The following is a 17,640-nucleotide window of genomic DNA, read 5'->3' as shown; positions in this document are numbered from 1 at the left end:
CTATGCATGGATTTTTTAAAATACCTGATGCATTCATTATGTTATACCCAATGCATGGATTTTTTCATACCCTGTGCATTGATTTTTTTCATACGCTATGTATCGATGTTGTCATACCCTATGCATGGATTTTGTTATACCCTATGCATGGATTTTGGTATGACCTTACATCAGTTCATTCAGATATCTGATATAGCAACTATCATTGGACATCTAAGAATTGTGCTCTAACAATGTAAATCTTGTTAGCTGTCATTATTAAACAGCTGTGTAGAAAGAGAACTGCTGATTAATAAATTCTTACAAAGTCTTCTGTGTCTTGAGAACTTTAAAAAATTATGATAAGTGGAAATAATCCATTGCTTTATCAACATTTACATCAGTTGTTCTGATTCATTTGAATATTTAGTACATAAAATGGAGAAAAGCTAACAGCCCTGATTGGAGGAAGTTAGTTACTGAAGCTTGTCTAAAGCATTATTATTTTCTTTGAACTTGTTACCACACATGGCAGCTGATTCTATGTCTTGCATTAGAGAGTGTGACAATGTTGGAGAGAGACTGCACTGCCAAAAAAAGTGAAGAGCTTGCGACATACCCCAAGGGAGCTAACTCTTCTATTATGTTCATACATGGAATTAGCTCTTTGATTTGTCATTTTGTGCCTACTATGATGAGTTAAAAAGATAAGAAATTTACTCACTATGTTTAAACATACATTGAGAGTATTGGGTGAAATATGGTAGTTATTGCCCTTTTTTTTATAGAGAAAATAAAATTGTACACAAGTTTATGTCCACATAACTGGGAAACTGCACTGTTTGAAATGCCATATTGATCCAGTGATACATCTACCCTTATTTGTACAGTGTTCACAAAAATGTCCTCATGAAATTTTTATCTGAAAATTAGCCAACTCCAGCTTTTAGAATAATATATTTGGACTGGTCCCCAGGTCTTATCATGGAGAATGACTGAAATATGATTTTTGGTCTGTGGATACCTTATTATATTTGTCAAGCCTGCCTCACTTGAAGCTCAGTATATTGATCAGCTTAGCATCTGTATGAATCCCTATCCCTCTGCAACTGAGATTAACCTCAATGGTAAAATGTTTACTTCTCATGAAAGTTTTTACATGTGTTCATGCCTCTCTCTCCACAACCGAGTTTAACCTCAGTCTTCATGTTTTGACATCATTGTGCATGCCCATCTGTCCACAACTGAGATTAATCTCATTGTTAACATTTTTGTGTTAACACATCACCACATTCCATGCGACCACTTCGGTGGCCTAGTGGTTAGAACATCTGCCTCGGAATAAGTTTAAACAGACAGCATCCTTGTGACCCAGATTTCTTGGTCAACTGCTCTTGCATTTTGGTATAACGCAGATGTCATGCAGGTGAGTGATCTCAGGTCCAGTTGAACCGCTTGCATTTAAAGGATTTCAGATTCTTTTGTGGTAAGGGTTAATATTCTTATAAAAAAGCATAGCATTTGTAATGGTGAGCCCTGAAAGTTGCTCCATTTCCTGTTTTAGAACACTTCCTTTACAAGGTTACTGTATGCAGTGTCTTTAGTGGAAAGGTCTTCATTATGTAAAATTTCTATTGATTTCAGGAACCCATCAGGAATATGGAGGAATTATAAGACATGGAGCTAAACTTCTCTTTGCTTATGCAGAAGCTACTGTCCCAAAAATTACTGTCATCACCAGAAAGGTATGCTACCTGTAAACTGTATTGGTACAAAATTACTGTCTTCACCAGAAAGTATGGTACCTGTAAACTGTATTGGTACAAAATTACGGTCTTCACCAGAAAGATATGATACCTGTAAATTGTATTGGTACAAAATTACTGTCTTCACCAGAAAGATATGCTACCTGTAAACTGTATTGGTACAAAATTACTGTCTTCACCAGAAAGATATGGTACCTGGAAATTGTATAGCTAGAAAACTTGCTCTCATCATCAGAAAAGGTATGTTATATGTATAGGTACAAAAGTTATTGCCATTCACTGTTTTGGTGCAAAAATTACTGTCATCACTGTAAATTGCTTAGGTACAAAAGTTACTTTTAGTTTGGTCTTGTAAAGATAACCTGATTCAATTGGACACTTTTATCAGTGTTTTATAAGGATAACCTGATTATATTAGATACTTTAGCAGGGTCTTATAAGGATGACCCGACTAGATTAGACACTTTAGCATGGTCTTAAAAGGATGACCTGACTAGATTAGACACTTAGCATGGTCTTATAAGGATGACCTGACTAGATTAGACACTTTAGCATGGTCTTATTAGGATGACCTGACTAGATTAGACACTTTAGCATGGTCTTATTAGGATGACCTGACTATATTAGACACTTTAGCGTGGTCTTATAAGGATGACCTGACTAGATTAGATACTTTAGCTTGGTCTTATAAGGATGACCTGACTAGATTAGATACTTTAGCATGGTTTTAAAAGGATGACCTGACTAGATTAGACACTTTAGCATGGTCTTATAAGGATGACCTGACTAGATTAAACACTTTAGCATGGTCTTATAAGGATGACCTGACTAGATTAGACACTTTAGCATGGTCTTATAAGGATGACCTGACTAGATTAGACACTTTAGCATGGTCTTATAAGGATGACCTGACTAGATTAGACACTTTAGCATGGTCTTATAAGGATGACCTGACTAGATTAAACACTTAAGCATGGTCTTATAAGGATGACCTGACTAGATTAGATACTTTAGCATGGTCTTATAAGGATGACCTGACTAGATTAAACACTTAAGCATGGTCTTATAAGGATGACCTGACTAGATTAAACACTTAAGCATGGTCTTATAAGGATGACCTGACTAGATTAAACACTTAAGCATGGTCTTATAAGGATGACCTGACTAGATTAGACACTTAAGCATGGTCTTATAAGGATGACCTGACTAGATTAGACACTTTAGCATGGTCTTATAAGGATGACCTGACTAGATTAAACACTTAAACATGGTCTTATAAGGATGACCTGACTAGATTAGATACTTTAGCATGGTCTTATAAGGATAACCTGATTATATTAGATACTTTAGCAGGGTCTTATAAGGATGACCCGACTAGATTAGACACTTTAGCATGGTCTTAAAAGGATGACCCGACTAGATTAGACACTTAGCATGGTCTTATAAGGATGACCTGACTAGATTAAACACTTAAGCATGGTCTTATAAGGATGACCTGACTAGATTAAACACTTAAGCATGGTCTTATAAGGATGACCTGACTAGATTAGACACTTAAGCATGGTCTTATAAGGATGACCTGACTAGATTAGACACTTAAGCATGGTCTTATAAGGATGACCTGACTAGATTAGACACTTTAGCATGGTCTTATAAGGATGACCTGACTAGATTAAACACTTAAGCATGGTCTTATAAGGATGACCTGACTAGATTAGATACTTTAGCATGGTCTTATAAGGATGACCTGACTAGATTAGATACTTTAGCATGGTCTTATAAGGATGACCTGACTAGATTAGATACTTTAGCATGGTTTTAAAAGGATGACCTGACTAGATTAGACACTTTAGCATGGTCTTATAAGGATGACCTGACTAGATTAGACACTTTAGCATGGTCTTATAAGGATGACCTGACTAGATTAGACACTTTAGCATGGTCTTATAAGGATGACCTGACGATTAGACACTTTAGCATGGTCTTATAAGGATGACCTGACTAGATTAGATACTTTAGCATGGTTTTAAAAGGATGACCTGACTAGATTAGACACTTTAGCATGGTCTTATAAGGATGACCTGACTAGATTAGATACTTTAGCATGGTTTTAAAAGGATGACCTGACTATATTAGACACTTTAGCGTGGTCTTATAAGGATGACCTGACTAGATTAGACACTTTAGCATGGTCTTATAAGGATGACCTGATTATATTAGATACTTTAGCAGGGTCTTATAAGGATGACCTGACTAGATTAGACACTTTAACATGGTCTTAAAAGGATGACCTGACTAGATTAAACACTTAAGCATGGTCTTATAAGGATGGCCTGACTAGATTAGACACTTTAGCATGGTCTTAAAAGGATGACCTGATTATATTAGACACTTTAGCATGATCTTATAAGGATGACCTGATTATATTAGATACTTTAGCATGGTCTTATAAGGATGGCCTGACTAGATTAGACACTTTAGCATGGTCTTAAAAGGATGACCTGACTAGATTAGACACTTTAGCATGGTCTTATAAGGATGACCTGACTAGATTAGACACTTTAGCATGGTCTTATAAGGATGACCTGACTAGATTAGATACTTTAGCATGGTCTTATTAGGATGACCCGACTAGATTAGACACTTTAGCATGGTCTTATTAGGATGACCCAACTAGATTAGACACTTTAGCATGGTCTTATAAGGATGACTTGACTAAATTAGACACTTTAGCATGGTCTTATAAGGATGACCTGACTAGATTAAACACTTAAGCATGGTCTTATAAGGATGACCTGACTAGATTAAACACTTAAGCATGGTCTTATAAGGATGACCTGACTAGATTAAACACTTAAGCATGGTCTTATAAGGATGACCTGACTAGATTAAACACTTAAGCATGGTCTTATAAGGATGATCTGACTAGATTAAACACTTAAGCATGGTCTTATAAGGATGACCTGATTATATTAGACACTTTAGCATAGTCTTATAAGGATGACCCGACTAGATTAGACACTAAATTTTAGCTTGGTCTTTTCAAGTTGACCTAATTATTTTACATACTTTGAGCATGGTCTTTAAATGATAACCTGATTTGATTTTCAGGCCATGACAGTTGTCATTTCTAAACTTTATATTCCTGGAATCTCTTTTTTAACAATATAGCATTGGTCCCTTTGAGAAACTAGCATTAGTTCCTTCAGCAGTATAGCATTGGACTCTTTGAGAGACTCTTGTTTACACATCGTATTATTATTTTACCTTTTTGGCAAAAACTTACATATCATGACCACCTTGTTTTAGAAACCACTCAAAATTTCCATTCTAGTTTGCCTGCCACCAGATCAACATGACTAGTTCTGCTAATCATTAGGACCCTGGTGTAGTTGTGCATATAGAAACTGGTTTTTGTTAAGAGTGGATATATTTCTACTTCTATCTTTTCACAAAATTCTTGCTTTTCATCTTTTATGTTTTTCTCTCTATCTGTCAGTGTCTATATTTGGTATCTATACTTCATTTTTTTCTTTGTGATCTATGTGTATAACTCTAACCTGCAAAGATCATATGTCCATCAAGACCATTTTTGTGTGGTTCTCAGAGTTGCTGTATATTATGCAACATATTATGGCATTACATATAAGAATAACATGTAGCAACATCAGTGAGAAACACAAAAATCTGTATAGTTATGTGAAAAGATTGTATCCATTGGACTTAAGAGTGTTGAAAACTACAGTATGGCACACACTGCATGCAATTTATGGCATAGTTTTATTAAGGAATTCTTGTGATAAATTTCATTGCTACTAAACACATTATATTGTAATTTGTACTTTTTATTCAGGCCTATGGTGGAGCATACGATGTGATGAGCTCAAAACATCTCAGGGGTGACACTAACTATGCATGGCCAACTGCAGAGGTTGCTGTTATGGGAGCTAAGGTCAGTGTACATCCAGACACACTCAAATCTGAGCTCAGGGTTAAGTTTATTTTACTTACCTCAACAAAAATGGAGGCTTTTGTAACTTAAGTTACAACCCTTATAGGACTTGGAAGCTTGTCCTTGAATCATGAATTCCATATGTGCTCAATAACATTTGATGAACTTATGGAATTAAATTTAATGTCAAGTGTTATATTAAGGAAATGTTGTTCAGGTTTGATTTTAGTTTATTGATCTTAAAATTTGAGTTATTGCCCTGGATATAGAAGTTTGCCCTTCAATCTTCAATCCATTTCAGCTTAGAATGATACTGATAAAAGACTTGATAAATGTAAACCACATTTTATGTTTATACCAAGAAGGTCCAGGTCATTTTTATTGCTTTACATATTTGTGTCAAAATTTGAGTTACAGACCCAATTTAACTAAGAAGTTTGTTACTGCATTGCAAATTGTAACTTTTCAAGGACCTCACAGGTTGAAACTAAATCCTGCATCAATCTTGTACATTAAAAAGACCTTGGCTAAGTTTAACGTTTACAGTATTCTTTGAAAAGTTTGACAGACATATTGTTTATAGAACTTTGACACTGCAACTTGAACTAGACTGTTGTCAAAGCCTCCATATTGGCATGGGCATCTGTGGCCTTTTGACACTTTTTTTTTTGTTTAGAATTAAACAGAAATAAAGAGAAGAGAATGGAAGTCAGTATTTATTTTGCTCACTTGGCTCTATTTGTAAGTCAGTATTTGATTGCACATGGACTGAAATCTTATGGGGTATGTGAACAGGGCAGCCAGAAAAAAAAACTAGACGGTATGCACTACAAACATGTAAATTCCAATAATAATGACTTCTTACATTTGGCTCTTTTTTTACAGATCTTTTCACATCAAAAATTTGAAATTGTGTACCTGCATATTTTTTGTCTCAGAAGATTTATAATACAGAAAGTTAGTTTGCTAAAATTAGGCAGAAAATGCAATCACTATGTTCAATCTTACTTTCTACCATTTCTGGTATTTCAACAGGGAGCTGTGTCCATTATTTTCCGTGGAAAGGATCAGGCTAAAAATGAAGCTGAATACGTCGAGAAGTTTGCCAACCCTTTCCCAGCAGCTGTTAGAGGTATGGAAAACAATTAAACCTCATCAAATAAGAATTTTTTACACAGAAAAATATATCTGACTGTAATTTAACATGAATTGTGTTATAATATATAAATGTATGTGAACATGTGAAAGATTTTGTAAATAGAAGGAGTTCAGTATGGTAAGCTTTTGTTTCCCCTGCCCTTGTAAACTGCAAGACATGTGTATCATTTTAAGCTGGTACTGGCAGTGATGTGTTTGTTGAATTGCTGTCTTCAGGTATTCACAGTTCAGTTACAGTTAGTGACTATCATGGTTTTCAGATGACCACAGAATCCAAACTTATGAACAGCATTGCAGTTGGTATTTTTGTCAGATCCGCCTTGGTGGAAGTTCAACATAGTGATCTCTTTGACACCTCATCTTTGTATGTCCATGCATCCATCCACAATCTAGGTCAAGGTCAGTGTTAAAAATCAGCTCAGTCTTCATGTTTGCTTTTCTAACTAAACGAAGGTGAGCTTAACAATTTTTTTTTCTTTCTGAGCATACAGTTCAGAACAGTATGACTGGTTGCTGAAACAGTATCACCTACTTTTTATTTTCCATGTTATCAGCAGAGTGTACATACCACTTGGGCATTTTTCTATGCCCACCATAAGACAAAACATTTTATGTTACCATCTTTAACCTATTTTATGTCTGCATAATAAGTTATTAAAGTTGTCCATGACCTACAGTTACCAAATTCGGTGAATAGAAAAATCAGAACCGTATTGATTTTCAGGGTCAGAAGCTTTAAGGTCAAGTTCTGCACCATCTGCTGTTAAGAAAAATTTGAATATTGTTTGCACCTGAGCTAGAAAATAACTTTATCGATTTTGTGGCCAAAGGTCAATGCCAACTGTAAATGTGACTGAGAGAAGAGATCTTGTTTCCACACAATAACTCAACTTGTCCACAGTTACCAAACTTTGTGGATGAACTTTACTTATGGTAAAGTGAAAATATATTGATTTTGGGGTCAAAGATCATGGTCACAGGGACTGAGAGAAGAAAAATAGTTTCTGCACAATAACTAGTTCTGTAACATCTACAGTTACTAGAGCTTTCGGATAGCTTGCACTTTTGGATGTGAAAGAACCCTAATTGAGTTTGGGATCAGTTGGTCAAAGTTCCAGATCTCTGACTGGAAAAAGAAAAAAATTGTTTCCATATATTAACTAGATTTCTCTACCAGCTATGAGCTTCTCATGGGTCGGTGGTTCTTTCCGGGATTTTCCCGGGTTCTTCCTCCACCATTAATACTGGCCGCCATGTATCGCCTATCGTATTCTGAAAAATGGCATTAAACCCTACAACAACTACAACAACTACCAGCTATGGTTATCAGATTGTGTGGATAGCGTGAACCCTACTAATTTGGAGGTCAAGGGTCTAGGTCACTCTATGAAAGAGAAAAATGTAGTCTATGCTATTTATCAGACCTGCCAAACTCTTTGATTTTGCCACAAGTCTTATGGAAATTAATCTTAAAAAATGGAGTCATGAATAAAGGCACAAATTGTGGAAATTTGATTGTTTGCAATAAAATCCAGATACTGGCTTGTCCATGTTTAACTAAGATCTGGGTTTTATATTAGATTAATTGGAATTGGTCAGGGAAACATACTTTATCAGAGTACTCAGATGATGTAAACTACACACATTCTGAAATTCAAAATGTCTGTATGATCAAACTGTTGCTTTTTTTATTTGGCATCAAACAAGCAAGTGGTCCCAGTAAATTATAAAATGTTTTAATAGACCAGAAGAATAAAATGGAATATATACATTCTTTGGGCAAAAAGCAGGAAGGGCAACAATTATGTTTAGTGGACATTGTGTGTTGATTTATGTCACACAGCGTAAAAGATTATTGCCATCACCACAGCTCTCTTTTTTAAGGATTACATCAAATTCAGAGATATTAAGAAGTCATTGAGTTCCGTAGGGTTTGGAACTTCAGTTTTTGAAACTGTACTGGAGGTAATTAAGGCTAAAGCAAACTTTACAAACCTTTGATTTGAACATATTTGATGTCAGTACATGTCTTGAATCACACTTCTGGAAAACACAGGGTTGGCAGGTCTGTTTCATTACTTCAGCATAACAAACCTAGACCAAACTTTTTGAATGGCTAACATTTTTGGAGAAAGGAATAAGCCTGTCGATTTGGGGTTCAGAATGTCAATGCAGGGCTCAGACAAATATCTGCATGCACTTGCCCCTGAGATGAGTGAGTTGCAATATTTTACTTGCCCATATTCTCATTGTACTGAACACGGTACACTTCTCCATGTGACTACTTATGCTGTTGCTAAAGAACCACATGTACCTGGTGCATGCCTGATACAAAAATGGGTCAGAATCATGACAATAGTATGTCATAATACATGGCTCCTTAGATAAATATACAGCAAGAGACAAGGCTTTCATATCAATAATTTTCAGTTATGGCCTTCTATTTCCTAATGGTATTTGCACTTACAATGACACCTCACAGTAAATTTGTCTAATTTTAATGTGGAGAAAGTTTCATTTTTTAATGAGCTATCACATAAATACTAAAGTTGTGCTTGAGTTTTACTTGGCCTAGAGATGAATAAGTACTAAAGTTGTATTTGGTCCCAAAATGAATAAATATTAAAGTTGTGCTTGGCCCAGAGATGAATAAGTCCTAATTCTGTACTTGGCCCAGAGATGAATAAGTACTAAAGTTGTACTTGGCCCAGAGATAAATAAGTCCTAATTCTGTACTTGGCCCAGAGATGAATAAGTACTAAAGTTGTACTTGGCCCAGAGATAAATAAGTCCTAAAGTTGTACTTGGCCCAGAGATAAATAAGTCCTAAAGTTGTACTTGGCCCAGAGATGAATAAGTACTAAAGTTGTCCTTGGCCTTGAGATAAATAAGTGTTTTACTTGGCCTATAGATGAATAAGTCCTAAAACTGTACTTTTCCCAGAGATGAATAAGTACTAAAGTTTTACTTGGCCTTGAAATGAATAAGTACTCAATTTTTATGTGGCCCAGAAATGAATAAGTACTAAAGTTTTATGTGGCCCACAGATGAATAAGTACTAAAGTTGCACTTGGCCCAGAGATGATTAAGTCCTAACATTGTAATTTTCCCAGAGATAAATACGTATTAAACTTGTATTTTGCCCAGGGATGAATAAGTACTAAAGTTGTTCTTGGCCCAGAGATGAATAAGTCCTAAAACTGTACTTGGCCCAAAGATGACTAAGTTTTAAAGTTTTACTTGGCCTAGAAATGAATAAGTACTCAATTTTTATGTGGCTCAGAGATGAATAGTACTAAAGTTGTACTTAGCCCAGAGATGAATAAGTTCTAAAGTTGTACTTGGCCCAGAGATGAATAAGTACTAAAGTTGTACTTGGCCCAGAGATGAATAAGTAATAAAGTTGTACTTGGCCCAGAGATGAATAAGTATTAAAGTTTTGTTTGGTGCAGACAGGATGAGAGGAGAAATAGTTTTTCTGAGTCTAGACAAAGGTCATGGTCATTGTGACTGAAGAAAGAAAAGTGGTTTCTGAACAAAACATTAGCTTCTCTGCACAGAGCACAATTAAGCATGGAGCAGGTTTTTTAATGTGTCATTCACAGTATTCTTATAGGTAGAAAAATATTTCATTTTACATGTTATGTTACACCCTATGTTACATTCGACTAGTGATGGGCTTCGCAATACTTTATCAGACTGAATGACAAGTGAAGACAATATTTACTTTGTATTAGGATAAGACCTGTGAACTTTATTTATTCTTACTTGCAAACTGAATATGAAAGAAAACGTAAAGAAATGGTTTGCATCAGCTATCAATCATTCCTATATTCCAGTATTTAAAAATAATAAAGAAAGCATTGTATACTTTTATCCCCAAAAGAAACATTGAGGCTGAGGTGGGGCCAGAGATACAGCTGGTTAGGTTTTGCACACAAACGCATGCATCATATATATACCCTTTTATGAAGTAGGCAACAGGTGCAAATCAGTAATTGATCAGAGACTAGCTTAAACAAGCGTTCAGTGGAAACGATGGGAAGCAAACATGGTACAAACTTCAGTCATATAGTAATATTATGCCATACTTGAGTACAGCAAGTGATGTAGAGTGTACATGACTTTCATAAATATATCTCAGAATTTTTAAAAATTTTGCTTTGTTTTCTCTCTGAAGCCTATGGCATAATTTATACAATATATATATTGATTACTAAGATTCATTGTGTTTTTAATAATAAAGTACTTTATTTAAGAATCCTGGCCTTTTGCTTTTGAAAGGCTTGTGTAGTTATATAAAGGGACATTATTCTGATCATCGGAGGAAATGATAGGACTCAGATTGTTTACTCCCCTTGATATAGCTTGACTTGCTTTTGGAAAGTAATTGAAACAATGCAGAATCATTTCTATAGGAAATTCTTATAAATGGTAATTGTCTAAATGTTTTATAAAATAACTATTTTGTGAAGCTTTTAATCAAAAGTATGTTAAGAAATAAGGAAAATACTTAAAGCCTGATTCAGATTACACGTGTTCAGAGCTATATAGGTATTTACCTTTGATCCTGTTTAATTGACCATATTACACAAATTCTCCATTCTGTTTGTATATTGCCTTTGATTCTATTTAATTGACCATATTACACAAATTCTCCATTCTGTTTGTATATTGCCTTTGATTCTATTTAATTGACCATATTACACAAATTCTCCATTCTGTTTGTATATTGCCTTTGATTCTATTTAATTGACCATATTACACAAATTCTCCATTCTGTTTGTATATTGCCTTTGATTCTATTTCATTTACCATATTACACAAATTCTCCATTCTGTTTGTATATTGCCTTTGATTCTATTTCATTGACCATATTACACAAATTCTCCATTCTGTTTGTATATTGCCTTTGATTCTATTTCATTTACCATATTACACAAATTCTCCATTCTGTTTGTATATTGCCTTTGATTCTATTTCATTTACCATATTACACAAATTCTCCATTCTGTTTGTATATTGCCTTTGATTCTATTTCATTGACCATATTACACAAATTCTCCATTCTGTTTGTATATTGCCTTTGATTCTATTTCATTTACCATATTACACAAATTCTCCATTCTGTTTGTATATTGCCTTTGATTCTATTTCATTGACCATATTACACAAATTCTCCATTCTGTTTGTATATTGCCTTTGATTCTATTTCATTGACCATATTACACAAATTCTCCATTCTGTTTGTATATTGCCTTTGATTCTATTTCATTGACCATATTACACAAATTCTCCATTCTGTTTGTATATTGCCTTTGATTCTATTTCATTTACCATATTACACAAATTCTCCATTCTGTTTGTATATTGCCTTTGATTCTATTTCATTGACCATATTACACAAATTCTCCATTCTGTTTGTATATTGCCTTTGATTCTATTTCATTTACCATATTACACAAATTCTCCATTCTGTTTGTATATTGCCTTTGATTCTATTTCATTTACCATATTACACAAATTCTCCATTCTGTTTGTATATTGCCTTTGATTCTATTTCATTGACCATATTACACAAATTCTCCATTCTGTTTGTATATTGCCTTTGATTCTATTTCATTGACCATATTACACAAATTCTCCATTCTGTTTGTATATTGCCTTTGATTCTATTTCATTGACCATATTACACAAATTCTCCATTCTGTTTGTATATTGCCTTTGATTCTATTTCATTTACCATATTACACAAATTCTCCATTCTGTTTGTATATTGCCTTTGATTCTATTTCATTGACCATATTACACAAATTCTCCATTCTGTTTGTATATTGCCTTTGATTCTATTTCATTGACCATATTACACAAATTCTCCATTCTGTTTGTATATTGCCTTTGATTCTATTTCATTGACCATATTACACAAATTCTCCATTCTGTTTGTATATTGCCTTTGATTCTATTTCATTTACCATATTACACAAATTCTCCATTCTGTTTGTATATTGCCTTTGATCCTGTTTAATTGACCATATTACACAAATTCTCCATTCTGTTTGTATATTGCCTTTGATCCTGTTTAATTGACCATATTACACAAATTCTCCATTCTGTTTGTATATTGCCTTTGATCCTGTTTAATTGACCATATTACACAAATTCTCCATTCTGTTTGTATATTGCCTTTGATCCTGTTTAATTGACCATATTACACAAATTCTCCATTCTGTTCGTATTGCTTTTTATCCTGTTTAATTGACCATATTACACAAATTCTCCATTCTGTTTGTATATTGCCTTTGATCCTGTTTTATTTACCATATTACACAAATTCTCCATTCTGTTTGTATATTGCCTTTGATCCTGTTTAATTGACCATATTACACAAATTCTCCATTCTGTTTGTATATTGCCTTTGATCCTGTTTAATTGACCATATTACACAAATTCTCCATTCTGTTTGTATATTGCCTTTGATCCTGTTTAATTGACCATATTACACAAATTCTCCATTCTGTTTGTATATTGCCTTTGATCCTGTTTAATTGACCATATTACACAAATTCTCCATTCTGTTTGTATATTGCCTTTGATCCTGTTTAATTGACCATATTACACAAATTCTCCATTCTGTTCGTATATTGCCTTTGATCCTGTTTAATTGACCATATTACACAAATTCTCCATTCTGTTCGTATATTGCCTTTGATCCTGGTTAAATGACCATATTACACAAATTCTCCATTCTGTTCGTATTGCTTTTTATCCTATTTTATTTACCATATTACACAAATTTTCCATTCTGTTTTTATATTGCCTTTGATCCCATTTAATTGACCATATTACACAGATTCTTCAAACTGTTCATATTGCTTTTTATCCTGTTTTATTTACCATATTACACAAATTTTCCAGATCATAAGTGTTCTCAATGTTTGAATACACTGATGTAATTATTGTTGGAAAAGGGATACCCTTGTTTCATACAGACTTGGGAAAGAAATTAAGTTGAACAGTGAGAGTTAAATATTGTGCAGATTTTCACTCATGTTCCCATCAAATATCACACACTTAAGGTATTTGTATTGCCAAAAGAGGTGTCAAAGAAATTATTATACAGGGTTGAACCATAGTTGTTTTACTTTTGCAGGTTTTGTTGATGATATAATTGAACCTAGAACTACAAGGCGAAGGATCTGCCAAGATTTGGAAGCATTGGCTGGGAAGAAGAGAGAAAATCCTTACAAGAAGCATGCCAACATGCCATTGTAAAGGCATACACCTTGTACCAGAGTCAACCCTTGCAATAAAATCCCCTTTTCCTGATGGCTTTCAAGTAACAATTAATGTTAAGGTTGCTGATTCTTTAAGGCCAAAGCTTTGATTTTTTATTATTTTAGTTTTGATCCAGTGATATTTTCAGATGTCCAGTTGATCTTGTCTTGTTGATGTGAAGCATGTATTAAATTTATTCTATACCTAATAATGCATTTTAAAAACTGTTTTAGAAAAAAACAGAAACCAGTCGCATCTCCACTAATGGTTACATCATGGTAATGGTGAACCTCTCATAACAAATGAGTTATTTACTTTTGTATTGTTATTTTCATTGTTATATTATATTTTCTCCTTTATGAGTCATCTGCCTTAAGTGCCATAATTGTTCATCATATAGGCATACATTCAACAAGGATACATTCTATCCTTTGAATTGAATACAATCCTGTACAGAGTCCTGGCATCCTAAAAGGACACGAAGAAATAGTTGAATTAACTCTCATACTTCAGCACCACTGTTATACTACTAATTATGTGTTCTTTTATAGGCATTGTCATCAGACCCACTTTTTTATAGTGAAAATTAACTCTTTCAAGGGTTGTAATTCAGTACATGTATTAAGGTTGCATATAAATTTAAAGAAATTCTTTTTTTATTGCTGCCAGATTTTTTACATTAATTCCTGATCATATTCTCAGCTACCTATTTCAAGAACTTTTTTAAAGGTTTTTTGATGGTAGCTTTCATTATATGATCTTTAAATACACCACTTTACATTATTGTGTCCTTTAATTAGGTTGATGGCATTAATCTTCCTCTTGAGTGGGCTATTCAGTAGGCTATTCAGTAGGCTATTCACTAGGTTATTCAGTAGGCTGTTCACTAGGCTATTCAGTGGGCTATTCAGTAGGCTGTTCAGTAGGCTTTTCACTAGGCTATTCAGTAGGCTGTTCACTAGGCTATTCAGTGGACTGTTCAGTAGACTATTCACTAGGCTATTCAGTAGGCTAATCTGTCTAGTAAAATTTACATTTTTATTGAAGTTTAGTATCTTAAACTGGTCATTATTCAGAAGAACTAGAGGAATGTAGAGTCAGGATATTTTGTTTAATGGTATTTGGACGTTATTTCTTTTGTAAATCTGGATGGACAAGGAATTAAAGCGATCTAATCTCATAAAATTTGTATCATGGTATCACAGATTTAATAATTCTTATATAACTCACCAGAAAACACTGATTTTATTCAGTGTAACAGAAATATTGTAATGCCTTGATTTTTTTTTTTTTAAATTACATTTACCTCCTGTAGAGTTTACATATTTGCTGTGAAAATATGGTCCCGGTGCACCCTGTGTTATAACATACCATAGATATTTGCTTATATGTCTGGTCCTGATCTGCCGTCTCATAATGTGCCTACTGATCAAGGTCTTTATTATTTGTTCTACTGATTACTTCTGACAAACTGAATAGACCTGAATCTGCTGGTACATTATGCGATGGCAGATCTGACTTTATGCAGATTGCAATTGGATCAAATTCATAAGTGAGTATATGTTGTAATATCATATATCTTTACTGCCAAAGTTACGAAAAGACAAGATCTGAGAGACATTGATTTCCGGTGATAAGCACAGATATGTGAATCTAGCTATAGTTTTTTTGAATATTAATGTCTGTATATTGGCAACTGTGTATTCTAAGGATAGAAATCAGCCTGGAGTATAAAACAGATATATGTAACTTGCTCTGTTGAAGACTCTAATCTGTTGCAAATTCATTTACATACTGTATGAATAGGAAATTTCTGTGACATTGCATTTTTATGAATCCCCAAAATTGACCAAATTTGCAAGTTTAATTTTTTTAATTTTGCAATTTTGAATTGTTTCTGTTTGATTATGCTGAATTTATTTGATTTGTTTGTTTTATTTGATTATGCTGAGGTCATGAAAAGTGTTAAAATTATATGACGTGGAAATTTCCCATACACCATATTAAGTTTGTCATTCAGTATTTAGTATGTCCAAGATGGGTACTCTGTTAGAGCCAGTTTATATCTTTAATTCTGTTTAAGGAATAATAATTTTCAAGTTCATCATGCAGCTGATTAGTTTTCAGGTTTAGCTTCTGACAATCAAAATTCTGACAGTTTTGGTTTATTAACATTAACATCATTTATATATACTAGTCCTTAGAGGCATCATCATAGTGAGAGAAGTCGGGTAAAGAAATCAAAACCAGTTATTTTCAGTTATCAATTTCAATTTTTTTTCTGTCAGGTGGAGCTGTATTTCAGTAGCTCCTGCAATTCCATATCTCTTAGGATTCGCACAAGCAGTGGGAGCCACTGATTGACAGATATAGGTGATATATTACAGCATAAATCAGACGGGTCTGATTTTAGTATTCAGGGTTTTGAGGAACGTGTTGACCTACATGAATCCCATGTTTTGATGTACCTGTAGACTATCTAACTTTCGAAAACTTCACAGTGGCAAGAAAGTTTATTTTTAAGCATAATTCACTTTTTGTGTGGCATTTTTGCAAATTTGATTTTAAGATCATAGTGTTATGTATTGAAAGAGATTCCAAATATTTATTAGCCTAATCCACTTTTTTGTTTATGCTGTGTTTAAAAACAGTATCCTAACACTCGTGTCTTTTGCAGAAAGTGGATGAACTCCACACTTCTTCTGTCATTAGGCTATGTACTGCTCACCTTGTCAAATGTTTTTCCCTTTCTTCAGATCATTTACTGTTAAATTGAAACACTAAGCTTATTTTATAAGAAAATGGCAGTCTCATAGTTAATGGAATAAGTAGTTACTCTTCAGATAAAACAGAATATATATCTTTAAAAGGGCAAAATTGTCTTTGTTTTCTTTTTGTATGAATGCTTTGGCATTTTGTGTGTTTTACGTACATCACATATACATACAAAATGAATGAAGATTATTAAGAAAGGATATGACTGGAATAAGAATGGTGTTGTAACAATTAATTCTTTTGAATAAAACTATTCATTTAAAATAACGTGGGAACATTTATGGGGTTTTTAAATATATTTTTAACATAGCTTTAACAATTTTAGCCATATTGCTACAATGTCTGCAGTGTGGCAGTTGATAGTGATGCCTAGCACTGGGGCATCATGCCGCAGACATGTTGCATCATGTCCCACCCAGTCATTAACCTGATAACAGGCAGTCCAGTCCTGACAATAACTTCTTAGTGCTGAGTGCCAAGCAAGGCAACTGCTAGTGCCATTGTTGTTGGTATGACTTGGTGGAGGTTTGAACCTGCAACCTCCCACACTCTGATCACTTAAACCAATGGAGCTGTCCCATTTAAAATAAAATAGCCTGGTAAAAGTTAGGTTACTATGATCTGATTGTTGTGTAAGAGACTCTTTCCATTACTGCAGTCGAACATATTGCAGGATATCATGGAGGTGGGAACACCAATCTGGAAATAGAGGAACGTTGCATACTGGGTCAT

General features: G+C 34.0%; 1 protein-coding gene across 1 annotated transcript in view; it reads left to right on the top strand.

The window, feature by feature from the left end:
• The window catches only part of LOC149798946 (propionyl-CoA carboxylase beta chain, mitochondrial-like), a 111,138-nt gene extending 94,128 nt beyond the window's left edge, over positions 1–17,010 (top strand). The window contains exons 14-17 of the mRNA XM_089957870.1: positions 1,624–1,724; positions 5,599–5,697; positions 6,733–6,829; positions 14,009–17,010. Of these exons, the coding sequence (XP_089813996.1) occupies positions 1,624–1,724; positions 5,599–5,697; positions 6,733–6,829; positions 14,009–14,130 (419 nt within the window). The 3' untranslated portion in view covers positions 14,131–17,010. The remainder of the gene's footprint in view (positions 1–1,623; positions 1,725–5,598; positions 5,698–6,732; positions 6,830–14,008) is intronic.
• Positions 17,011–17,640: the final 630 nt, after the last annotated feature.

Source organism: Sinohyriopsis cumingii, chromosome 5, assembly GCF_028554795.1.
Source record: "Sinohyriopsis cumingii isolate HCF-2022 chromosome 5, ASM2855479v2, whole genome shotgun sequence".
NCBI lineage: Eukaryota > Metazoa > Mollusca > Bivalvia > Unionida > Unionidae > Sinohyriopsis > Sinohyriopsis cumingii.
The sequence above is the reverse complement of the archived record's forward strand: the minus strand, read 5'-3'. Positions and strand labels throughout refer to the sequence as shown.